The 26726-nt window shown below is 38.1% G+C and overlaps 1 protein-coding gene across 9 annotated transcripts in view; it reads left to right on the top strand.

The window, feature by feature from the left end:
* The window catches only part of GTDC1 (glycosyltransferase like domain containing 1), a 414534-nt gene that overhangs the window by 332814 nt on the left and 54994 nt on the right, over positions 1-26726 (top strand). For 8 of the 9 annotated variants that reach the window (XR_006602412.1, XR_006602410.1, XR_006602411.1 and 5 more), the window contains one exon: positions 24888-24997. The exons of the other annotated variant lie outside the window; for it this stretch is intronic. Coding sequence is in view for 3 of the 8 variants with exons in the window: in XM_045066517.1 (XP_044922452.1) it covers positions 24888-24997 (110 nt within the window). In the remaining 5 variants the exon portion in view is untranslated. The remainder of the gene's footprint in view (positions 1-24887; positions 24998-26726) is intronic. 9 annotated transcript variants of the gene reach the window in all.

The raw sequence follows: 26726 nt of genomic DNA, 5'->3' as shown, positions 1-26726 counted from the left end.
GTTAATATACCGCATACCTGCTGATCGGCAAACTCCCCTATTTCAGCTGCAGTTGACAATTAAGTCCTGGACAGCTACAGCCAGGGGTTAATGTTCCTCATTAGGAGAACTAGGTCATTACTGGGAAATCAAGGCACTTAAGGCAGCATGGGTAAAATATAAAATTCAGCATCTAGACGAGTGAGGCTTTTTTATGTTAATTAACCTTATTTTCCTAGGTTTAAAAAAATCTTATATGCACATGACAGTGGATCAATTAATTGAAAAAAGAGCTAGTTTACTTTACTGTCTGAGTTGTCTTCATTTCCTTTGCAAGGATTTCATTATTTTATGGAAAATTCTTATGTCTATATGATGAGTAAAAAGGGTATTAAAATTAAGAAGGGAATCATCATGGAAATCAGCTTTACCACAAGGGAATGAGCAAATAAAAGCCTTGGAAATGAAAATAAATAAGCTTTGCTAATACCTCACCTAAGGAGCAGAGTATAAGCCCATCAGAGCTGGGAGATATTTAGAGGTACTTCTTTGCTTCTTTATTAAGCAGTTACATAGTTATTTGACCTTCAGAAACTGAAACTTTGGAAAAGTGATTCCAAGTGGTTTGTAAACATTCTATTTGCAGAAAGCGTGTAGCAGTTTAACAAACAATAACTTTCCAGTTCATAATTGGCTTTTTTTTAATACCAATAAAATTAGATACATTCGTTGAAAGTTTTTATTAAAATGTCTGAGTGGGTGTTTTTTTTCCACTGGATAAGTTCATAAATAATGTATCAAGCCCATTCTGAAAGCTTTGTTTTCTTATTTCTTTAAAGAGCCTTTATGTTGAAAGGGGGGTATTTACAGAGTCAAAAAAGATTTATTGCCCAGAATCCTCTTTTATCTTCATTTCGGTACTGTGCCTCCACTGAAGCCACTTGGGACCAGGTCTTTCACTTACGGTAACTTTCTCTGTGGGACACAGACCAAAGCAAAAAAGGTGCTTTTACCGACTGTACCCCTAAGCCACTTTGTCCCCTCCACAGAATAATCTAAATCACTGTGATTCTTCTCCCTCTACCCATGTACTATAAATGGTTGGTTGACTGACTTCCAGCCAACTGACTTCTCTAGTTTAGAACTCTTGTTGTCATTTCTCCCCCTCATCGAATAAACGCACAATGCGCCTTTCATTGATTACCTCTCTGATTCAGTGTATATTTTCACCTCCTCTCCCAAATTTTCTGTTATCTAAGTGAAAGCAGCACCTCAGGTAACTTCTTTAGAAAATAACATTCTGGGGGTGCCTGCGCGGCTCAGTCAGTGAAGTGTGTGTGCCTTCAGCTCAGGTCATGACCTCAGGGTCCAGGGATCGAGCCCCACATCAGGCTCCGTGCTCAGTAAGGAGTCTGCTTCTCCCTCTTCCTTTGCCTCTCCCCCACTGCTTGTGCTCTCCTTCTCTCTCTCACACAAATAAATAAAATCTTAAAAAAAAAAGAAAGAAAATGCCATTCTAGGGAACCTCTGTATCATGTATATTGCCACTTTTCATCTGACTTAGCATAAAATTATGTTTTAGGAGGCACCTGTCAGGACGGCTTCCTTCAGAAAAGCATTTCCACTCTGAAAGTAGATGTGATTCTTACACAACCACCTCTTTTCACCTACCATGACCAATCCTTGGATTTAATGAGAACTCTCAAAGAAAAAAAATTGTTTCCCCATTTCAAAATTACGACCCGAGAGCCAGAGTTTTAGAATGAGGGGATATGGAAGAGACTGTTATCTGTCCCCCAGATTTCTTTCTCTTTTTCTTGGGAACACAGTTGGACCATATTTTCCAGGCTCCATTGTAATTTGGCGTGACTGCGTGACTGAGTCTTAGCCAATAAATGTAAACAGAAGTGATGTGGAATACTTGAGGGCCCCACTTGCAGGTGGGGCATAAAAATGTCTCACCCACAATCCCCGGTGAACTCTCCCTTTGGAAGAGGTAGACATAGGAGGCCCTTGAAAACAGCAGTGCCTTCTTTGACTTGGGGCCTTGAATGACCTGTGGAAGAAGGCTGCCCTATTGATCTGTCAGCCTGACTTTATAATGAACCATCATGCTTGTTTTTTAAAATCCCCTTCACTTATTCTACATTGTTAAGTCCTTTTTAATGCAACCAACCTACCTTAATGAGTGTAGACAATAATCCAGCAAAAATGGCAGTGGTTTGACTGGTTTAGGAGCAATGGAATATGGAAAGATCTATTTTAAAGATTTTGGCCTAGGTGGATGTATGTAGGTGCTATTTACTGAGATGTGGATGTATATTGGTTCTATTTGCTGAGATGGAGAACACTCGAGGAGGAAGAGGTTTTAAAAAGATTGCTTTGAATATGTTAGAGATATCTCTTAGAATGCAAGTGGAGATTTCAACTTGGAAGCTAGATCTTTAAGTCTTTTATTCAGACAAATAGGACAGAAGACAGAAATTTGGGAGTTTATCCATGAGGAAATGTTCAATTCCTATAAAAATAGTTTAAAATATTGGATTTTAAATCTTGTAAGGGACACTTTTGGGTTTCCTAATGTTAAACATTAAATCTATACTACTTCTGTGGGCAGCAGTTACTGCTTTGTTACAGTTGTAGCGCTGTAGAATCTGGTCTTTCTACAAGTCCTGGCCCTCAGTTACCAGCCTTGTGCCTTAGGCAAGGTCTGTTGTCCCTAGTTTTGATTTTCTTCTTTATAACATAGGAATGATGTTAACCACCTTATACAGTTGTTCTGAGGGTTAGAGGAGATGATATATGTAAATGAGTTAACACTTCCTGGCCGTGAGTGAGCATTTAATAAGCATAAGCTATTATTATTAGTAAATAATATAGAGTGCTTCATTACCTCACAAAGCACTGTCACTTTTGACCACTGTCTCTTATTGGTTAGAATCAATTTTTTCTTAACTCTCCTAGAAAAAGAAAAGAAAAGAAACAGCTAAATAAAGTCGTCTTTTTTTGTCTTCATTTTCAGCCTACCCAAAACAAGTACATACTGTACAGAAAAATGGAATTAAGCTACAGAGCACACACTTGTAAGGAGCAGCATCTGCCTTGTAAATGAAGTCTATAAAAGGCTACCAAATGTCCCTTCACATTTTTATGATTGTTAGGGTATTACTAAACCTGGATGGAAAAATGTTTTTTGAGGCTCTTACATCAAGCACCCACACTGTCAATATCACAAATTATTTCCGTTTTTTACAAGATGGCTGCCATGCGGCTTCCTTAGGAATGGCAATGCTATTTTCGCAGGAGCTATATAGTTTTAAAGATGTGATTTGGTAAAAAGCACTGTCTACCTTTTTAACTGTCACATTTTTAAGCACATAACTGTTTTTTAAAAAACTGCTTTAATGGGATATAATTTATGTATCACAAAATTCACCCATTTTAAACATACAATTTAATAGTTTTTAGTAAATTTACAGACTTGCATCACCATCACCACAATCTAATTTTAGAACATTTCCATGACTCCCGAAAGAATTCTTATGCCCCTTTTCCGTCATTCCCTGTTTCCACTCTTGCCCCCACAAAATCACTCATCGGCTTGCTTTCTCTGTAAATTTTCCTCTTCCAGACATTTCATATAAATAGAATCCTACAATAGGTGGTCTTTTGCACCTGGTTTCTCTCACCTACAACAGTGTTCTTGAGGCTTAACCATGTAATAATGTGTATCAGTAGTCTCTTCCTTTCTAATGCTGAATAATAATTCCATTACATGGATAAAACACATTTTTGTTTATTCATTCATCATTTGGTAAACATTTGGATTGTTTCTACTTTTTTCATTATTGTGAATAATATTCCTCTGGACACTTTCAGAGAAATCTTTGTGTGGACGTACGTTTTCATTTCTCTTGGGTGCATACCTAGGAGTAGAATTGCTGAGTTGTTTCATAAATTTACGTTTACTTTTTTAAGAAACAAACAGATCGCTTTTAAGGACAACATCTAATAACTCTTCCTTCTTAGATTCATTCATTCATTTCATTCATTCATTTCCAAATGTTACTGAGTTTCTTCTAAAGCTGGGCTTTGTACTAAGTACTAAATACAGGCAACTCTTGATTATCCACTGTAACTGGAATGAAATGTAGTCTGGATATTTAAAATCTCCTCCTTATTCATGAACCTAATGTTGGGTATTCTTCTAAGTGTCTTCATCAAAAATGCTATGATCTCACTAGGCCTCTTATTCCAAACATGTACCAAATGGCTATATGATAGGTAGTTACCAGAAATTCAAAGAAGAAAGGCGTAATTCTCTGCTCTTCAGGGGCCCCCAGTCCCGGAAGGGAGACAAGTTTATAATGCCTACATATATTCTTGGAGTCTCTGCCTTTTTCAAAAATATAACGTGTCTAATTCAGACTCCTTCTTTTTCCCGCTGAACTCCTATTTATGAGTAACACGCTAACTCCCCCTCCCCCTGGGCTGCAAATGATTATCTTGTTTGATTTCTCTTCACATTACTCTGTTAGCTTCCTGTGGCTACTATAACAACATATCACATACTTGACAGCTTAGAACAGTAGAAATTTTTTCTCTCACTGTTGTAGGAGCCAGAAGTCCAAAATCGGTTATCACCTGGCTAAAATCAAGATGTCAGTAGGGCCTCACCGCCTCCAGAAGGTCTAGAGAAAAAAACATTCCTTACCTTTTCCAGCTCCTGACAGTGGCCAGCAACTTTCCGATTGTGGCTGCCTCACTCCATCCTCTTCCTCTGGGGTCCCGTTGCTTCTCCTTCTGTCTGTATCAAATCCCCCTTTGTCTCCTTCTTATAAAGATGGATCCATGTGATGCATTTAGTGCCCGACCAGATATTCCAGAATAATCTCCCAATCTCAAGCTCCTTAACCACATCTGCATAGTTCTTTTTTGCCACATAAGGTAACATTAATAACTTCTAAGGATTAGGATGTGGGGATCTTTGGGGAAGGGGTGGGGATTAGTCATCCTAACATAAACTGCATATGCAGTCATTATGACGTCATTCATTCTTTTATTCATTTATCCATTCATCCGTTCATTTACTACTTTTTGAGCATAATATTACATGCCAGGTAGTGAAGTAAGACTTGAGGATACAGTAGTAAGGAAAAATTCACACACACAGTCCTCACCTACTTAGAGCTTACAACAGACTGATCAAGTAAAATTTACCTGAGGTAAGTGTTACATAGGAGAAATGGAAAGGCAGAATGATGTGTAACTTTTTGTAAACATATGGCACATTCATTTTAAAAGCTCAAAGCACAAGTCTACCACATATAAGTAACTGCCTTTCTTGATATTTCTTTCTTCCCATCTTTCTATCTACTAGTTTGGAATTTATGCACTATTTTGCTTTCTTTAAAGTGATTACCCTGGTGGTTTTAATAACAGACTTATCCCAAATTCACCTCTTTCTTTGCTTATTCTCCCCTCTTGCACATTAGACCTTTTCTTGTGCCCAAAAGAATATCCTCAAAAATTGCTTTTAGTGAGAGACTGTTGGTGGCAAGTTCATCTGAAAATATCTTTCATTTATCTATTATTCTTTGAGGATATTTTTTTCTGAGTATACAGCTCCGGGTTGAGAGTCCATTCTCTCAGCTTTATTTTGCTACTGAGATGTTATGTTATCCGACTTTTCTCTCTAGCTACCTTACAGACCTTTTCTTTGTCTTTGGTGTGCCTCACTTTCACATGATATATGTAGGAATGGATTTCTCTTTGTAATCTTATTTGGATTTTGTGAGATTTATTAAATCTTTGTATTTGTGCCTTTCCTCGCTTTTGCAAAACATTCATTCGTATCTACAAATATTGCCTCTGTCTCATTCTCTCCTCTTAGTGTTCTAGGTCTTGGTCTTTCTAGCCATCTCCTGTTTCTTAACCTGCCTTTCATATTTTCCAGATCTTTTTACTTGGGTTTATCTTTGAGTTTACTAATTCTCTCTGAATTCCAATCATCTTTTTCATCTTTCAAACTTCTTGTTGTTACTCTTTCAAAACCAGCTGGTCAGTTTTAATCATCCTGTGTTCTTCATATAGTCTTGTTTCCTTAAACACTTTGAACACTATCATAATCCATGTTTGATAATTCCAGTAGCTGAAACCTTTGTGGACCTGTTGTCTTTTTTTCTCTTTGTGCTTGGTATCTTGTTTCCTGTGTGCTTTTTTTATTTTTCACCATAGTTTTTGGAACTTTATCAAGGGGAATTCTCTGAGAATTGCCTGAGTTGTATCTGGGTTTCTGCAGAGGGTATGTGCATTTTCCTGCATCAGGTGTTAGGGGAGCTAACAGCCCAGCACTACTTGAAACTAAATTCTCAGAACAGATTATTTGTTTCCTTTTTTGTTGGTTGGTTAGACCACTGAAGAGTTTCGGAGTTGTTTGAGGGCCATTGCCCTTCCTGATGAGGAAGTAGCAGGAGAATTTTCTTAATCTGTATCAAAAATATATATCTTTACATCTCTCCAGTGGATTCTTTTCATTCCATCTTTTCATTCCATTTCATGCCCCTGGTTCTTGTCCTTGTAAAGATAAACCTAGACTACTGTAATCACCCCTTCATTTCTCTTCTCTGACCTTAGCACCTTCTAGTTCATATCTTGGGTTGATACTCAGTACTTTCTTCATGTGATTTTGCTCAGAGTCCTGTGGCTTTCTCTCTCCTTCTCAATCATCTCAATGTGACTGTCCATTAAAAGGAGATTTTGGTTTCTTATTTTAAATTAAGAATGCCTATCGTCCTTATCCCAATTAAACCAGAATTGCTGGGAGTTGGGCCCTTGTGTCATCCCAGTCAACTCTAATGTCAGGCAGGACTGACAACTATGAGTCTGCAAGAAAAACCATAGAAACAGAATTGTCTTTATCTAGCACTTAAGACCTCAGAGGACAGTGGTGTACAACCCTGCTGTATGTCAGGAAACACCTAAGTGTGAGCCCAATTCTGAAAGATTCTGATTCAGTTGTTATAAGATGGAGCCAAGGGAGTAGAGCTTTTAAAAGTTCCCTAAAATCTACAAAATATAGGATTGAGAATGACTGTTCTAGAATCATAAATTCATAAGCATACAGAGATCAGGCTGGTACATTAATGAATGAAAAGTCTAACTGGGAACTGTGGGAAACTGGAAGGTTCCACCACTCCATATAGCGCAGGCAGCCCTACTCAGGTCTTCCTGATTGCAAAACATGCAGTACAGCTCATTTCACCTTTCTGTTCAAATCTCAGTCCAGTGTTTGAAAAATAGACCAATATACCTACCTCTGTGTGCACATGCATCTGCAAGAATTGGAGGGTATGGTTACCTTTATTTTCTTTCCCAACTCGGTGCTCTTGCTCATGTTATTCCCTACCTCCAGTGCTTTCCTTCCTCTTCCATATCAGCTATCCTCAAAGGACCAACTCTTGCTTTCTCTGACGCGGTGATGGAGAGCTGATAACTGGAGGAGGTGTGATTTTGGGAGGGGCCTTTCCCAGGCCTGTCTGCTTCTGTTTTGCATAAACCCGTCTCATTTGGGCTCTGTTTAACTTGCATGTACTTCTTGGAAATTTAAATAAAACAAAGCTTTATATGGTTCAACTTTTTGGTATTTTAGCTTTCTAATTACTACCAAATAGTTGGTTTTGTGAATCGATTTTTATTACATTAAGGAATCCATCATAAAATGTTAAGAATTCTTTATGTAAGATAGTAGCTTTTAGAAACTAGGGGGTCTTAACATGTGGATTATTTAGATAGGTGAGGGTTAAAAAAGCACTAAGACTGAAAAAGGAGTAATTATAGTAGAAGAAATAAATAAGAGGTAAGGGAGAATAAAACAAAAGATCTCAAAATCTGATTTGGGCTGGGGAAAGATGAGTCAGCTGGAATGTGTTAAGTAAAGGAACAGTGACAGCAAGCCATATTCATTCCTTGATGCGAGATGTTTATGTGCAAGGCATTTATTCAAAAACTTATTAGAATAATGTTGCCCTTTTAGATGAAAGAACTTATATTTGCAATTTAGCATAAGAACCATGTTAAATGAACTTGAACTATAGTACCAAGTACAAAGAATCCAAGATGTAATCATCACTCATTCATTTATTCACACATTCAACACATATTTACATGAGGCAAGGAAGTTGGCAACCCCAGTATCCACATATGCCAGATTGTAATGTCTGAGCCCAGACTACAGCCAGACTGCCTGGTTTGAATCCCAGGTCTGCCCCATACCGCTGGGCCACTGGGGCAACATGGGCAGGTTGCTTAATCTCACTAAGCTTCAGTTTCTTCACCTAAATTAAGTAGAAGAATGGTACTTCCCCCACACAATTGCTGTGAGGATGAAATGATTTAACCTATCCAGTGGTCTTAGAATAGTTCCTGATCCATGTATCCATATTAGCACTAGACACATATATGTCTTTGCTGTTATTATTAATCTTTGTTTCTTTATAACTCAACTCAGTTACCTCAGAATTCTCTCAGTGAATTCATGATAATTCAGTAAATCTTGGGTTCTCCCTATTTTTTTTTTTTTTCCTTTGAGAAGCACTTACATTCGAAGGATGCTTAGTAGCATCCGAGAAGATGGTTTGGTCTCACTTGGCACATGGCCGCTTTGGCACCCTCTGAAAAGGTCCTGTCTGGTTCTGTCCACTCACAGAACGGGTGTCTACTGGGTTAAGCTCCCATCTGCCCACACACAGCGCTGTTCATTGCCAGGTGCACTGCTGGGCCTCTCGGCATGACACAGTGCCACCTGCAGCATGCTGTCTGGCTCTGTCAGGTAACTTCTGTATCTTAATAACGGCCTGTGGAAAATATGGTTGCTCTCCCATGTCACCTGTGGACCTCAGAAAACTCAGCAAACATGCTTTCAGTCCTCCCTGATCCAGGCAGTCTGTCTTCCTCAGTCGGTCCCTTGCCATGCTTGCCACAGTCGCAAAGCTGCTCTCTGGGTTCTTGAAGAAAAAGCACAAGAGCAAAGTCACTCTCCCCTCCAAGCAGTTCTATGCTTCCCAAGTTCTCCCCGTTTTCAGCCTTGGACATCCACTCAAGAATATCTCTGTCCTCTCCAACTTGTCTCTCTCAGCCCACAGATTTTTGGGGAGGAAGTGGGGGAAACAGTGGGGGAGATGGGTAGGGAGAGTGCTGAGAAAAACCTACTTAGCATTTGTCTCCAGAATGTTGTTTAGACTTCAGTGTCAGAATTTTAACATAAAAGTCAAGAGTTAACTATTTATTTGTCTTCTCTTTGCATTTCTGTTTAATAACCTTACCTTAAGGGCAAAGATTATAGAATATCTTCACTCCCAAGGCTGGGGGGGTGGCAGCAGAGTAGATTTGCAAAGTGGAAACTATCCAGGGAGGAAACCCATTAAGCACATTGATTAATACTTCAAATATTATCCTTCTACACATGTATTGATAGGGCTTCTTTTGAGACCCCCGCCACAGAGAGCTCCCAGATAATTGCAGTACAGCATAATAAGTGAAAACCCAAAAGAGGAAACAACTTATTCTGCCTGGAAAAGTCAGGCAACGCTTCACTGAGGAAGTGAGGATAATTGAAAGCGGATTCCATTAGATACATTCCTCCTCAGCTCCTGAGCCGCATATGTAGCAAGAAAGAACACCCAGCGAAACTGAACGGGAACCCGTACTCTGGGAGCCCAGAAAGACCCCACCAGACCTGGTGACCGTGCTTTCCTTCCTAGTTCCATTCGTAACTCCAACCCTGAGGTGAAGGGTCTGGTGGGCGGCCACCCTTGCGTCTGGGACTGCACCTGCACTGGGGCTAAGTTGGAGCGGCCGTCGGGGTGGGTGGCAGCTCGATGTCCCCCAGTCCTACCTGAGCAAGTAGGAAACTCTGGTCTTTTCTTGTGCCAGAGCTTGGAACTGCTGACCTGGAGGGTAAATTAAAAGCTTGTTGCCCACCTAATCCTTACTTTGAGAGCTGGCCTCCAGCTAAAATGCCAAGTTTTTCAACATAGGCCCCGCCCTGTCTCACTGCTGTGTAGTTGGCTCTCCTCCCAGCAGCAGCCTTTCGGCTCTTAGGTTTGATGTTTCGCACAGGTCTTACCCTCCCTGGACATTCTCCCCATCTCAAAATCTTACCTTCTTGACCTTCCTATTTTACCCCTCCGAACTTAACATTCTCTTAGTGATCCGTTGCAATATATTAATCCCAAAAGAATACAAGATACACACATGTATTAAATCACATGTATTATTAATCATTCATCATTATAATCACATGTATTATCTAAATCACATGTATTAAATTACACATGTGATTTAAGTTAAATCGCACTAACACATAAATCCTTGCTAGTGTTTTAATGGGTTCACTCCCCAAGGGTGTTTATTTACTATGACCATAGCACCTTGCTAAAACTATACTGCTAAGCTATAGAAGGCTCTGGCTTTAAGGAGCCTCGGGCATTCTTAAGAGTCACAGATGAGATTTGTACACAATGGATTTTCCTTCTTGTCCCTGAAATGATAGCACAGGGGCACCAGCCTCTGTCCTTCACTAGAACCTGGATTCCTCGAGAGTTGGGTCTCCTGTTCTCGTTAAACATACTTGAACCCCAGTGCCTTGTACAAGTTCTGCCTGGCACGTGGAGGTGCTCAGTTCTCCTTCAGGGAATACATTATCACTCCAGACAAGGGTATTTGTCTCAAGGCCAAAAACCTATGCTAGATAAGGGATTTTATTGTTGTTTTGAGTGTTTATACTTTAAATAATACCAATTAAGAATTAAGTAGTCCTAGAGCCATACCATGATGTTTTGTTATAGATCATTTTGAATATAAAACTCATATGCCTGGGGCGCCTGGGTGGCTCTGTGGGTTAAGCCGCTGCCTTCAGCTCAGGTCATGATCTCAGGGTCCTGGGATTGAGTCCTGCATGGGGCTCTCTGCTCAGCGGGAGCCTGCTTCTTCCTCTCTCTCTCTCTGCCTGCCTCTCTGCCTACTTGTGATCTGTCTCTGTCAAATAAATAAATAAAATCTTAAAAAAAAAATCATATGCCTGGCATGCTTCCTAAGGTAATTGATACTCAAGTAAAGAAAAAAACCCTTTGTAACTTCTCCTGGGTGGGCCATATACTACGAACCCAATTTCCAGATGAAAACAGTAAGAGGCATTTACTATGTCTCTGTCCTATGAGTGCAGCAAAGTTATTAAACCACTAATTTCTTTCTTTGACTTAAATGGGTAAAATTGTAACTCATTGTAATATTTAGCAAATCTAAAATGTACTAATTATATTAACTTTTCAGCTTAAATAACTTGAGAAGTATTAAAAGCATACGAATATAAAGCAAAACCGGAATAAATATTGAAAAAATTCTATACAATAAAATGAAAAGTTAATTATTTAATTCTGCTTCTTGAGTACACACTGCTCTCTAGAATATGGACAGACTTTTTTCCTAATGAAAATAGTGTCATAAGTGAATGACACATAATAATGAATTGTTGGGTAATTTCTCATTTAGAAAGTGTGAGACTGTTTCCATTAAAAAAGAGAGAGAGAGAGATTTCCATAAAATTTGACTCTAAAACAGAAGGAACAATTTTTTTTTAATGTTTACCTTTTGAAAAGGTTACGCTTTTTTTAGGATATTGCATGGGAAATTCAACTTTCAGTGCCATGCTAATCCATGAAAATGGATGAAATATGTAGTCAGAAAAAAATTATTTCATATACCAGCTGATGTACTTCTGTAATTCTCCCAGACAAGATGATTGTCAAACAGACTTCTTCTTGCAAAAATACCTTCTCTGTCTGATCTCTTACTTAGCACTTTATTCTCTGCTTCTTGAGACTAGACCTGGCACAGAGACATTCTAGCACTGGCAGCCCGCAGACCCTGTTGATGTTTGTGCTGAAGGAGAACCGTTGGGCGTTGCACTCCAGGCCCACTCTTCTCCGTGGAGAAGCGCCTTGTACCAGCTCTGTCTGAGAATCCAAGGATATCCTCCACCCACTTCCACCTGTCTGCCTGCTTGTGGACAGCTTTTCCACCTATTGCGTGTTTCAGGGTTTGGGGTGTCTTGTTGTTGTGGAAGATCACGTTTGCCCTCCGTTGCTAGTTCTTCTTGTTGCTTTTAGGTAATTTCTAAGAGGGGAAGAGAGATGAAGAGAGGTGACAGTTTACTCTCCCGATTTCAGCTGTAATTATCAGAAAGTGGGGCGCCTGGGTGGCTCAGTGGGTTAAAGCCTCTGCCTTCGGCTCAGGTCATGATCCCACGGTCCTGGGATCAAGCCCCGCATTGGGCTCTCTGCTCAGCGGGGAGCCTGCTTCCTCCTTCTATCTGCCTGCCTCTGCCTACTTGTGATCTCTGTCTGTCAAATAAATAAATAAAATCTTTAAAAAAAAAAAAAGTGATTTGGTAATGACTCTGTAATATTCCTAGGAAGAAATGATGAGCGTGTGAACTATATCAAGGAAGGAAAGACAATGATGAGAATGAGAATAGGAGTTGGTTCAGGGACTGGTCACTATTGTGAGGGTGACTAGGTTCATTGCGGCTTGGATGACTGGATTAAAGGTGACATTTGACAAGATGAGGGATACAATCCTGAGTAGAAAATTTCAGTTGTAGATATGTGTCTTTTTACGCAAATGGAAATTTTACTTTAAATCATATTTGTAACTCTATATTGTAAATAATCATTGCCATGTATTGAATGCTCGCTATACTGCTTGCATGTGTAACATAGTTAACTCTTAAGCTGCCTCCACGTATCAAGGTAAACATGGGAAGCTTGACAATGGTACATTCCACTTACTATCAGTAACTGATTAAAAAGTGTAGCAAACTTTATCCCCCCACTTACGATGGCTGATAAACTCATTGGATGGCTGCCTGGGTGGCTCAGTCATTGAGCTTCGGACTCTTGGTTTCGGCTGAGGTCATTATCTCAGGGTTGTGGGATTGAGCCCCATGTTAGACTCCAAGCTCATCAGGGAGTCTGCTTCAGATTCTATCTCCTCCCTCTGCCTCTCCCCTGGCTCACTCACTCTCGCTCACTCCCACTGTCTCTCTAAAATAAATAAATCTTTTTAAAAAACTGATTAGAATATTCTTAAATTCCCAGTTCTATAAATGAAGGATAAAACAATGATGATTATAATAATCATTATAACAACAATAATAATAACAGCCATCCTTTATTGAGTATTTTCTGTTTGCTAGGCTTTATAAATTGTTTCATACAGATCATCTCACTTAATCCCCTCAACAGCCCTTTGAAGTGAGCACTATTAGCCAGACTGTTACAGATGAAGAAGTTAAATCTCTGAGTGGTTTGGTTCCTTGCCCTGGATTACAGCTATTGAGTATCAGAACTCAGATTTTAGCCCACTTTCCATTAGGCTATATTGCTCATATAAACTTCTTCTTCATTTATTCTGATTAAACTCATTGTTAGAACAATAGTCATAAATGAATTGGTTATTATTAGCTTTCAAGGAACATCTTTTTCTCTTCCTTTCGGGTTTACCTACACTTATAAGGCACTCCAGTCAAAATGATCTTTCAACAAATACACTATATACCATACCTGACTTTTTATTATCTATTCTTTACCAGAAATAATTTGTTCTGATATCCACTAACCATAAGTATATTTAATTAATTAAGACTTCAGTTCATGAGACTTCTCAGTCTGGAGCACTTCTTGAGCAATATAGTTAATTTATAGCATGTAATATTATAATATTCAGAATCTCTTATTATTTTTCCGTATGAATAGTTAGGATACCTTTGGTACCTACTGTGGGCAGTTCTTAATAACTTTTAAATAAGCAACAAATGATTAGAGTAACAAGGGGCTGAACTTTTTTCTTTTACGGTATTATAAAAGGGACCACGTAGGATGACACAGATTAATTCCATTTATAAGAATGTAGGGAAACAGGGGAGATACATAATTAATCCTGTTTATAAAATGGGGAAAAAAAGCAACATATGTAGCAACAAGAACACATCATTTTGAGCAGGTCTTTCTAGAACAGACATTCCATATTGTGTTCCTCCTTTCCCACAGTCATTGCCATGACAATCTGGTGTGCTTAGCAGTCTCTGCTGAGTAAGGGAGACTGTCTCTTCTAGGGGATCTCTGTGTCAGCCAGAAAACACAGCAGTCTTCTTTGGGTCTAGAAGCAAGACATAGTATGTGAAATGGACAGAATTTTTGCTTCTTTCTCCCCATTGAATGGATTTCTTATGAATTACTCTGTCCATTTCTATTTTAACATTTTTAAAATCAGAGTGAGGCTTTGGAGTAGATTTTTCTCTTCAAGTTAAGATTCTTTGCCATATGATTGAAGACCTTGTCATTTCTAGATGTGACAAAATGTCCACAACTGAATATGAAAACCTGTTATTAAGAATTGAAATCCATTTCGATGAACGACATCTAATAATGCAGACCATGTTTAATTCTCCATTAAAAAAAAAAATTTGATCCTTCATGTCATTTCGTGGACCTATCCTACCATAGTTTTAAAAATATAACTGTCTCTATTCAGACATGACACAACCATCATTCATGCATTTCAAAGTCGTATTTTGAGTGCTCGCCAACTTCTGAGTCAAAGAGTTTCTCTGATGTTATGGGATTTCCAGGCTCATGATAAGGGGACAGCATACAAATAAATTAGGAAATAATGTAAAAACACACATTCCTGAAATCATCAGTAGCATATGAATGTCAGTACCAGACTGATTCAGACTGAGATAGCATCTTGCAGGGATGTCTACTAGTAACAATAAATTTTAAAGTCAACTAGAGAGACAACAGAGAGTGGCAGAGAAGTGGGGAGAGCAGTGCTCCAGATTCAAGAGCCGTAGGCCCAAGAGCTGTGGATTATAGAGAGCAGGGAGAAAGGGAGAGGATGAACGTGAATATGAACACCAGTGCTTATTTGCAGGGATAGCAGGAGTAAATGTTCAGTGCAGAAATCGGAATGTTGGCAAGTTTAGAAACAGCCTCCTTGTGTTCAAAAATGTGTTGGGCTTGAGATCCTGGAATAGTGGGAGAATTAGGACATGGTGATAGGAGAGAGGAGCTTGGTCATTATTGCTGTGCTTGACAGGGCATCAGTGTAGCTTGTAAGTATTGTGCATGAGTTGTCATTGGAAAGGCCAAGTCAAGATTCTAAATATCCACCTGATTATAGAAGTAGTAAGATCATCACTTACAGTAAATGGGAAGAAGAGGATTAGATTCAGAAGAGGTGATCTAGATTTAGAGTTGATTCACAGTAGTAACTTTTTAGTTTTTTAAGATTTTTTTTTTAATTTCTTTGACAGACAGAGAGAGAGAGAGAGAGAGAAAGGGAGAAGCAGACTCCCTGCTGAGCAGAGAGCCCGATGCGGGACTCGATCTCAGGATCCCCAGATCATAACCTGAGCCGAAGGCAGATGCTTAACTGATTGAGCCACCCCCGTGTCCAATAACTTTTTAAACTATACGCCAGGCCTTGTTCTAGATGTGGGAAGTACTGGGTAAACAAGAGCATAAGTTCTGCCCTCATGTTACAAAAAGCACTAGATGTCACTTGTAGTATTATTTGAAACATCCAAAAAATGGGAAAAAACTTAAATTGTCCATTAAGAGGAAAATTTACTTAAAATTTTGAAATATTAGGTAACCATTTTAAAGTGGAATATCTATATGTGTTGATGGAAATAGATGTCTATTATGCATGTAGTGACAATGGGAAGTGACCTCATATTTATAAAATGAGGAAGATGTATATAAAAATACGTTCAAAATATATGTTTGCATATACCTAGAAAGAAGTTGATCCCTGTGCACCAAACACCTGTTAGTAGTGATTAATATTGAGGAGTACAGTCAGGAAGGGTAAGGAGTAGGGGCTTTCTGACTTCATATATTTCTGAATTAGTTGTATTTTATTACAATGGGCATGCTTTTTTTAACAGATAAAATGTGTATTAAAGTAATTATAGGGGCACCTGGGTGGCTTAGTCAGTTGAGCTTCTGCCTTCAGCTCAGGTCATGATCCCAGAGTCCTGGGATCCAGCCCCACATCAGGTTCCCTTCTCAGCAGGGAGTCTGCTTCTCCTTCTCCCTCTGCTGCTTCCCCTGCCTTTGCTCTCTCTCTTTCTGTCAAATAAATAGATAAAATCTTTAAAAAAAAAATGTGTAGATTCACATGCAGTTGTGAGAAATAATACAGAATCCCCTCTTGGAATTCTGATGGTATAAATGTTGGAGCTTCTCTTGTGTCAGGGTCCCTGAGGTTCAGTTCTTTGTTATGTTAATTGAAAGAAATTTTGGTCTAATTTTCTCTCTGGTGTTCACATTGGGTAAATTCTGTTCATGTCAAGATCATTGATTCTATTCCATGCAATACTTTTTCTACTATTGAGCCTTTACAGTGAGGTGTTGTTTTATTTTTTTTTTTACTTCCTTTATTATACATTTCAGTCCTATTATTAAAATCTCCTAGATGTTGAGACTGAGCACTTCAAAATCTGACTGTAAGCTTCCGAACAGGGTAAAATAGGAAACAAGAATCATGTATCTTCCTATATGAGAGATAGAAACAATTCTCAGGGATGTCATGGTTTCCTAGATTGAACCCTGCAAGAAGTTTCTAACTATAGAAGGGGGAATGATGGAGTAGCTCTAGGATAACTAGCAATAGTTTTGAATGTATTTCTACATATCTCTTAGAAATGTTATAATTCAAAAGAAAGTATAAATGATTAGTCGGTTTCAAATTACAGCCCCAGTCATCGCATTTGACAAGGAGCAACTTTATTACAGAGAGAAATAGAAAGACCTAGTAATGAATTGGGGGAAGAGTTTAGTTCCATAGAACCTCCCAGGTCTGAGAGAAAGTAATTATGTACATTATGATGATTTAAAAGTATGTGTAATAGTGGATGCCACTTAAGTAACATCCAAGAATGGGGAAGACCTAATTCATCTTAATTAAGGTTCTTCATGGCCTGCCAGTTCTTTGAGGCATGGGTATCTGCAGGCTGGCTGGCCAGAGTTGCAGAGAAGGAGAGATTATTGATAAATTAGATGGCTGAATGAAATTATTGTATACAATATCCAGGAAGAGAGGAAATCATTGTTGAAGAGAAACAACCTGCAGGCTCTAAGCTTTTAGCAATAGGGAGATTTAAAAGGTAATCATGTTGTGGTACCTAATGGGAAAAAATGATTTCTTTTCACTGGGTGACCATCTGGATGGAATGAATAGGAAGATTTGATTGGGGAGAAGGTCAATGGGTTGTAGTCTAAGTACACTATTTGGAAAACAAGCAAGGGATCATTTCTAAGAAGGCAGAGTATGGTCAGTGGTGTCAAACTTAAACTGTAAGGAGCATGAGAATGAATGGGGCAAGGGTGGGAATTGGGGAATTGGTATTGTTAGAGAACACTTTCATCCAAGAGATTTGGGATTAGGAGCAAAGTTGTAAGGAAAATACAGGAAGGAGAAGAGACAGACATAGTTCGTGTTCTAAGTTGAGAAGATCTGTGAAAAGTCACCTAAAAATAGCCCACTATTGTAACACTTATTATCAATAAAAGTTATCAGGTGAAAGGGGTACCTTAAAAATGCCAAAGACACAAATGAGGAAATTGTAGAGTAGGGAATAAGATCACAGGTGTCTGGAAGGAAACGGAATATAAGAACACAGGTCTCTCAAAAAGAAGCAAGATAGAAGATCTGGAGCTCTAATAGACTTTGAATTTTGAAAGGCAGACATCTTTCCCTCTGCTATTAAAAGGAAAGATGAGAATATGAATGTGCAGATGGCATGAAACCCTGATATGCATAAATTAGAATTTTATTTTTCTATAACTTAATTTCTGTGCAATGGCCCTTTTCAATATGGTGACAGAAAGCTCAAGTAGTTCAAGATCCTGTCTTCCATCTCCCTGGTCCTCATTCCTCACAGGCCACTGCTGAGGGATCCCTTGCTTCTGCCTGTCTGCCAGCAGCTCTGTGATTCTTCCATGACATGCTCAGAAACCATGGTTCCACTGTTACGCCTACCATAGCTCAGGAATCTCTCAGGCATGTCCCCATTACTGTCTGTCTAGTTAGACTCCCTCAGACATTCACTCTCAAGTTGTGCTTCTCCCGAAAGGTTCTGACCCAGGAAGTGTGCTGCATGGCTTCTGGGACTCTCAAAGTTCCTTCACATTTCTTGTCTGGTGGTGACTCGGCAGCACAGGGTGGAAGCATGTGTGCTGCACTCATGCGGCATTTTGCTTAAATACTTGTACCTGTCTGAGGTCCTTACCGTTTATTTCTACATGGATTGTTGCCCCTGTAATCAACCAAGAAGATTGTCCCCTTTCTTGGTGGGGTTTGGAGGCCCCCAGGCCTGGCCCATGCCTTCCCCAAAGCAGTGGACATAAAATATCTTAGCATCTTGAGTGTATTGGGGAGGAGAGGAGCTGGAATAAACTAATTAACATTTCTAAAATACTAAAATACTATCAATACCTTGGGGAGCCTGGGTGGCTCAGTTGGTTAAGTGACTGCCTTCGGCTCGGGTCATGATCCTGGAGTGCCAGGATCAAGTCCCACATCGGGCTCCCTGCTCATCAGGGAGTCTGCTTCTCTCTCTGACCCTACCCTCTCTCTTGCTCTCTTTCTCATTCTCTCTTTCAGATAAAGAAAAAAATTTTTTTTAATTTAAAAATAAATAAATAAAATACTACTAATACCAAAGATGAAGAGAATGAAAGTTTATTGTAGATCTCCAGGGTGCCAGGTATTTTTTTTTCATTCCTAACAACTGACTTTTTAAATGTGGATATTACTGTTATCCCATTTTAAGGATGAAGCAAGTGAGGCTGTAAGTGGTTATGTGATACAGCTGAAACCATATTGTGGGTCAGTGGCAGAGACACTTTTCTCTGAACTGCATCTTTCACTCTTTCTCTAAAAGTAATGCTGAAGGGCAGAATGCAGCATGAATGATCTTCAGAGAAAGCCGCAATGGAGAGTCATGGTTTTGGTCAGCCATAAGTAAATATTGGTGGGGAGGTCTGATAGAATGAGAGAAAGAGGGACACTAGTAGTATCCAAGAGAGACAGAGACAGAAGTCAAGTAGTCGGTGGCTAGAACTATCGGTTGAATTCTATGCAAAGGAGCATTTAAGATGCAGAAACCACAAATGTGGAGGGAAACCAGAGCTGATTATTGCTATGTTGGGTCTGTAGAGGAGAGAGAAGCATTATTGGCCTTAGAAAGGAGAGTAGAGAAGTAAATGATTGTAACAACTAACACAGGGTAATAAATGGAAGCTTTAGGTTTGTGAACAAGGAACACATCACTGAATTTGGAAGTAAAGCAGTACTCCATGACAAAGAAATAAAGATGGAGGTTAGCATATCAGAAAGGGAAAGAAATTTGAAACCATGGTGTTCTATCATAATTTTTATTACTTGCACATATTCTTATTGCCATCTCTTGTCCAATGGGTTTTAACCTCAAGTCACAAGAATATAAGGAATGTCTAGGCCTTGCTGGTCTGGAAACAAAACCATGGACTGAGGGTGCCAACTCTTTTTCTTCTCATTATGTGTAGGAAGAAAGAAAGAAAAAAAAATTAAAGATTGTATAGAAAAAAGAAGATGACTTTCAAATGCAGAGACATAATTTCAAATGCAGATTCAACCTCTTCTGTGTGATCTTAAGAGGAAGAATATTTATGATCTGGTGCCTGGCTTAGAATCATCAACATATAGCAGGAGCCCTACGAATTTAAATCATTTTTCCATACCTTCATTTATTCAAACCATTTTTTTTTTTTTTTTGAGCAGCTCATTTTATGCCACAGATAATGATTAGTCAGTATAGGTCACATTATGCTGCAGTGATGAACATCCCTCCCCCATGTCAGCTGCTTAACACAACAAAGTTTATTTACCTCACTAACTCAAAGTCTGCTGCATGGTTAGGTGGCCTTGCCTCCACATAGCAGTCCAGACTGTCTCCCTTTTATAACCTAAGTCGTAACACAAGCTCTCCACAAGGATTTTTGCACCCAAGGAAGTGTTATTCAGAACTACTCTTAGATACTTCTCCCTGCAGGTAACACAAATCAGTCAGCTTGCATCCCACAGACCAGAACTAGTTCTATGGCCTCCCTGGAGGAGTTAAACCTAGAGTCTTCTGTGTGCCCAGAAGAGAGAAGAACCAGATACTGATAAACAGAAGTAAAGTCTTCCACTACTTGGCAAGGCGCTGGGTACTTATAGTGAACAAACTAGTCATCCTTTATGTTTTCCTCATGGAGTGCTCAGTCCAGAGTGACATGCTGCTGGGAAACAATAGCATGGGTAAAGAGCCAGGCTTCTGCCCAGGCAATGCAAGGAACGATATCAAAGAAATTGCATTCCGTAAGGATAAAGTTATGTGGGAAAATAGGAAAGGGTAACAGTTTAGTGTAAGTGACAAGTATGGAGAACTTAGAAATCCTCAATAAATATTTACTGAACGAATGTTAAATGAGGAATAAGAAGAAATTTAGCTCTACAAAACTAAACGGGAAAGGCAACAGAGAGAGAACAGATATAGGAAGAAAAAACACATGGAAACAGTTTATGCTTTTCGAATGTTCTGAATAATATTTGGGAATAAAAGCTGTTCTTGCTATATCTGCTGCTTCCAGTAAGCCTGAAATATTTCCGTGCTGGTCGCTTCTGCCATAGTTGGGCTGCTGAAGAACTCGTTCCCAGCCAGACTGTTCATTCTTACCTATTTAAGAGTGAGGGGACTGTGGGAGGCTTGGACTTTGACACATCTTCAAGAATGTTTTTAGATCAGTCAAGTTTGCTTGATGGGCAGCTATCAAATATAGAGGGGGCAGAAAAAAGTAGGAATTATGCTACTATACATACTGAAAATGGTACATCAGCCAAAAATCCTATGAATACAATTTTGTGGCAGAATGTTGGGGGGGGGGGATTAGTTCCTTAAAAGCATTAAAAGTGATTTCTATTAAAATCTTTATTAAATAATAGAAAACATAGAGGGGGGGAGTGGGAAGAAACCTAACACAACCCATGTTAACATTTCGGTATACTTCATCCCAGACATTTTTTCTAGGTACACACACCCATTTGTCTTATAAAAGCAGTTCATATGGTAAATACTAGTCTGTCATTTACCTTTTACTTAACAGTATTTCTCGGGTATTTTTCCATGTCAAGAAGAATACTTCGATAACATAATTTTTTTTAAGATTTTATTTTTAAGTAATCTCTACACATAATGTGGAGTTTGAACTCACAACCCTGAAATCATGAACCACATGTTCCTCTGGCTAAGCCAACCAGGAGCCCCTCTATAGCATTATTTTTAATGCAGTGTGGTATTGCCTATGTATCCAAATGTATTTCTTTATTATCCCTCTAAGTTGTTTCCAGATGGCTGCCATTACAAACCCAATACTGTTATGAACATCTTCTAGCTGAATTTCTGTGTACCTCTTTAATTGTTTGACAGGGTATCTTTTTAAATTTTCTAAATTACTGGGGCAAAAGTTATATACACTTTCAAGCTTATTGTGCATATTACCAAACTGCCCTCTAAAACATTATTTCAGTTTAGTTTCCTATTAGCAATGGATAAGAGCAAAAGAATGTTTAGGAACCAGTAAGTCTCCAAGTAAGGTTACATAGAGAACTGAGTGTATTATTAAATGTGTGCTTCAATCTTCATAGCTATTAGAAAAAGGGGCACTCACTGTGTTATTTTAATCCTCCACCCTATATTTAATGTTTTGTGCTGAAATTATAAATATGAGAGCTTCACATTAGATTTCTTAGAAAGAAATTTAAGACAGATTCATATACTCTGCTAAATGGGTTCATAAGTATTGTGGATGCTGGGATAGATTCCATGGAAGACCCTTTGGATATTTGGAATGAGTTCCTCATCCATCGAAATCTATTGAGCTCTGCCCTTGACTGTCATTCGTGCCTTGCTATATGGCTGTGGCTAAATATCTAATTATCATCTGAATGTTAGGAAATTTCTCATTTTTCTAAAGAGAAAACTGAGAGAAAAGTTTAGCAAAATTTATTATGTAACTTTGAGGGACATAAATGAATTAAAATATCTACTTATATGATCTACTAATTTAGAAATAAATAATACTTCAAAGCGCACATCCTGTAAAATAATTTTAGAAGTATTGCTCTTTTCCCACCCTTAAATCTCATGAAGCAGTTTTAGCCCAAATTCCCCTTCCGTGCATTCTTGACATCAGTATGGTGGGTGCCATCTTTTCAGGAAGCTGGCATGTTTCCAGCACCTGTCATCTGGAACCCTGTCTAAGCTGCTTGGGGTGCAAGACTTGGGAAACTGTCATCACTGGAAATCTTTTCCTTAGCTATAAAAACCTACTTACTACTTACAATCCCTAATAATGACTTATTTTGTTACTTTTTTTTAAGTGATCTTTAAAATACTTGTTTTCAACAACGTCCAGCAATTTGAACTGTTAGGTGATGTCTCTCAAAATAATTACTAAGTCGATATTAAATTCCTTTGCTTCTGTTTTTGCCAGTCCCATCGAGTGAATGACTACTCGCACCATCCAAAACTGTCACCGTTAGGCATTGTTTCAGGTTAATGCAACTTCCTCAAACAGTGCTTTGTTCGAAATAAAGTAATTGAGAGAGTGCCCAGTATTATGAGAGACGTTAGAAGGACTTTAGTATAAAATGCCTCTTTTCCTGAGGGATAATTTTACATTCGTCCATATATTATAGTTTAAACAAGAGAGGGATTCGTACAAACCTCTTTTGTGTTCTTATGCAAAGTGACTGTTGAATATGAAAGCTTTTGTCCACCTATAAAAATATCTTAAGAAATGGGTGAAGTGCTTTATTTTTCATTTAAAGAAATTGAATAAAAACATTTTTAAAAATTGAAAGGATACAGTAGGATTGTAATGCATTTATCTTGTATGGAAATGCTGAAAGTGCAGGTTCATAAAACCTGCTGCCCTGAAAACATATTGGAATCTTTTCAGAACTACAGCTTCTCCCTGATTAAGCCTCCTCCCCACCCCAAACTGCATCTATTTTAAGTTTAATACAAAACAAACAAACAAACAAAACAGCAGGAACTATTTAGAATAAATATTCTCTTGTGGATCTGTAGCCAAAATTTTTGGAGCTCAAAATGAAAAATTTAGAGAACAGAGTGGCTAGATTTCCCTATAGTCTTACTTTCTCTTTAAGATATATTATGTTATATTGTTTCCATTCTTTTCATCTAAGTACTTCCCAGAGAATCAGACCAAAAGAACATATTACAGATTAGGTCGCAGCTATTTGATTGATATGGTTGAAGATAGCATATGGTGTGTTCTTTACTTTCAAACTGTTTTGAGTCTTTGTTCTTGCCCACAGCATATACAGTATATATGAAAACCATCCAAAAACTTCCCAATGGTACATGTATATAATATGCATCATTTTAAAAAGTGATCAACATTTCACCATTGCATTCTTTATTATTTGAAGTAAATCAAATCAAGAGATACAGAGCTTAAAATAAGTTGTTACAGAACTCAAATTCTATAAGATCTTATAATTCCATAAAATTATAAATGCTGTTTTAAAATGTTAATCAGAAGATGCATTTGTTTTAATTCTTGATACTGAAAATATTGACTGAATTGTGAATTAACACATTTAGGGTTGCAGATGTCATTTTTCATGAGATTTCCTGAATGATGTAATTTTCATATTTCATATAGCAGTTTGATCAATTTACAGATTTATTTTACATAATTAGTTGGTAAATGAGAAATTCAATTGCTGATATATAACTATTTCCCTGTAAAATAAAAAAAAATAAGTTAAAATTCTGAATTATAAATAAAAAAACAAATATTTTGAAGACATCTGGTCCACATCTGTCTGAAATAAGATAATTTGAAACAGTGCAATTAAATGCAAAAAATACTGAAATATTCACACCTTACAATGTAAAAAAAAAAACTCATTTCATTTTAATGTGATTTCTTGAACTGATGATTTTTTTTTTTTTTGGTGTCCTTTAGCCTCTCATTCTGTCATTATAAAGAAGACTGACAAGCTAAACAAACAAAAATAATCCATGTTTTTCAAAAGCCTCTACTAAATGAAAGAATTATCTTTATTACTATTCTTTTATGAGTTGACTAACCTCCACTCCTGAGTTAATACTCAGCGGACTTACACTCAGGCCTACCCCCTTTTGATGTATTTATAATTCTCCATTCAATTATTTAAAATGAGAGATTAGCGAGAGAGTCTGTAATCTTGCTCCCTAAATTGTGCGTTCCTTGTGGGCACAAAGGGGCTCAGCAAATGTGAGAGGAAGGTATTCATACCCATGAAAATGAAAAACATCTTTGGTACATTCTCATGATCAGTAGAGAATCGTCCTTTGAAGACTGGTCTTTTCTTTTGTTAAAAAACCCGTGTTAAGTGGAAAATTAAACATTTTTAGGAGAAAGGGAAATACACTAGACTTTCTATAGTCTAACCAAAAAAAAAGGTGAAAAACAAGAAAGATTCCTCCTTTAATAAAAGGCTGCAGAGCCTTAAGATTTCAATAGAACTGGGTTTTGATTCATGAGAGAGAAGTTACATTCATGAAATCACTTGATGCTGATGCTGCAATTTAAGGTTATAGGGGGAAATCTCCGCTTGGATGCCAGAGGTTCCCTTAACTAGCAATAGACCACAAAAGGAGTTGATACTGTGAAAAGTGAAAACATTGTTTCTAACAAATACTGTAAGGTTTCACAAGTTATATTTTGTGTGTTTATTTCCAGGGAACATGATAAAGATCCAGAGAGTTTTTTTAAGGTACTGGTGCACCTTAAGGGTTTAGGACTCAATTTCCACGTGTCTGTCCTTGGAGAAACCTTCACAGATGTCCCAGGTATCTCTTTTGAATTTCCTAATGCGCAATTTTATAGATGGCATAAGCTCTACAACTTAAGTATTAATTTCCATGTTTCCCTTTGTTAGAATAATCAAGATGAGCACTGTTAACCAAAAGATTATACGATGGCATTAAAGTGTGATTCAATTAAAAAAATACTTAAGTAAGCATTCTTTGATTTAAGTTGAGAACGTGAAGTCATCTCTTTTATCAAATATAGTTTATACAATGTAACTTGATGTAAATAAAATATATTGCTTTAGGCATCTTAACACTTAAGGAAAGTGGGAATTTGTAATTGGGTATACAACCTTTCACCCCTGGGGTCACTGGTTTGAATCTTGCTTGCACTGGTAATGGCTGAAATACATTACCATCTGTTAGGTGGACTGTGTAAAGCATTTTGGCATCAGACTTGTAATGTGGAGTAGCCCACAGTCTACATCTAGTTGTCACTGGCCCATGGCTTTTTTTATTGAGTTGCAGAAACAAAAATTGAAGCTGATGGCAGCAGGTCTTCTCATCCTTAATTCCACATGGAGCCTCGTCGGAGCCATTTCCTTTGCCCTCATCCTCAGTGGGCATGTTTGGGTCAGTAAGATGAGCATCCTGACCCCTTTCATAAGCACTTAAGTGTTCATATTATTTTAATTGAGGAGTAGTTGACATACAATGTTATATTTCTTAAAATATTATATTAGTACAATAGTGATTTGACATTTGGATACATAGAGGGAACAGTTACTACTATAAATCTAGTCACCCTCTGTCACCTTCCAAAGCCAATACAATATCATTGACTGCATCCCGTGTTGTACATTACATCCCCATGGCTTACTTATTTTGTAACTGCAAGTTTGTATGCCCTTCAGCCATATCACTCACCCCGAACCCTCTTCCTCTCTGGCAACTGCCAAACTGTATCTATGAGTCTGGGGTTTTGTGTTTTGTTTTGTTTTGTTAGATTCCACATGTAAGTGAAATCATACAGTATGTGTCTTTCTCTATCTGACTTATTTTGAGTAGCATAATGCCTTCAAAGTCTACCATGTTGCAGATGTCAAGATTTCATTTTTTATGGCTGAGTGGTATTCCTGTGTGTGTGTGTGTGTGTGTGTGTGTGTGTGTGTTCACAAGTTGTCTTTATCTTCTTTATCATCTGACATTGGACATTTAGGTTACTTTCATATCTTGATTATTATACATAATGCTACAGTGAAAACAAGGGCACATATATCTTTTCAAATTAGTATTTTTGTTTTCTTTGGATAAATACTCAGAAGTGGAATTGCTGGATACTATATTGGTCCTATTTTTAAATTTTTGAGGAACTTCCATACTGTTTTCTGTAGTAGCTGCACCAACTTACATTCCCACCAACAGTACATGAGTACTTGCTTTGCCGTACATCCTCGCCAACATTTGTTACTGCTTGTCTTTCTGATAATTGCCATTCTGGCAGGTACAAGGTGATATTTCATTGTGCATTTTGATTTGCATTACCCTGGTGCTTAGTAATGTTGAGCATCTTTTTCATGTGCCTATTAGTCATCTGTATGTCTTTTTTGGAAAAATGCCCATTCAGATCCTCTGCCATTTTTTAGTTAGATTGCTTGATTTTTTTTTCTGTCATTAAAGTGTACAAGTTTGTTATATATTTTCAGTGTTAGCCCCTTATTGGATATATGACTTACAAATACCCTCTCACATTCACTAGTTGCCTTCC

Source organism: Mustela putorius, unplaced genomic scaffold, assembly GCF_011764305.1.
Source record: "Mustela putorius furo isolate JIRA1106 unplaced genomic scaffold, ASM1176430v1.1 tig00003867_pilon_pilon_pilon, whole genome shotgun sequence".
Lineage (NCBI taxonomy): Eukaryota > Metazoa > Chordata > Mammalia > Carnivora > Mustelidae > Mustela > Mustela putorius.
This window is presented reverse-complemented; position numbering and strand designations above follow the sequence as displayed.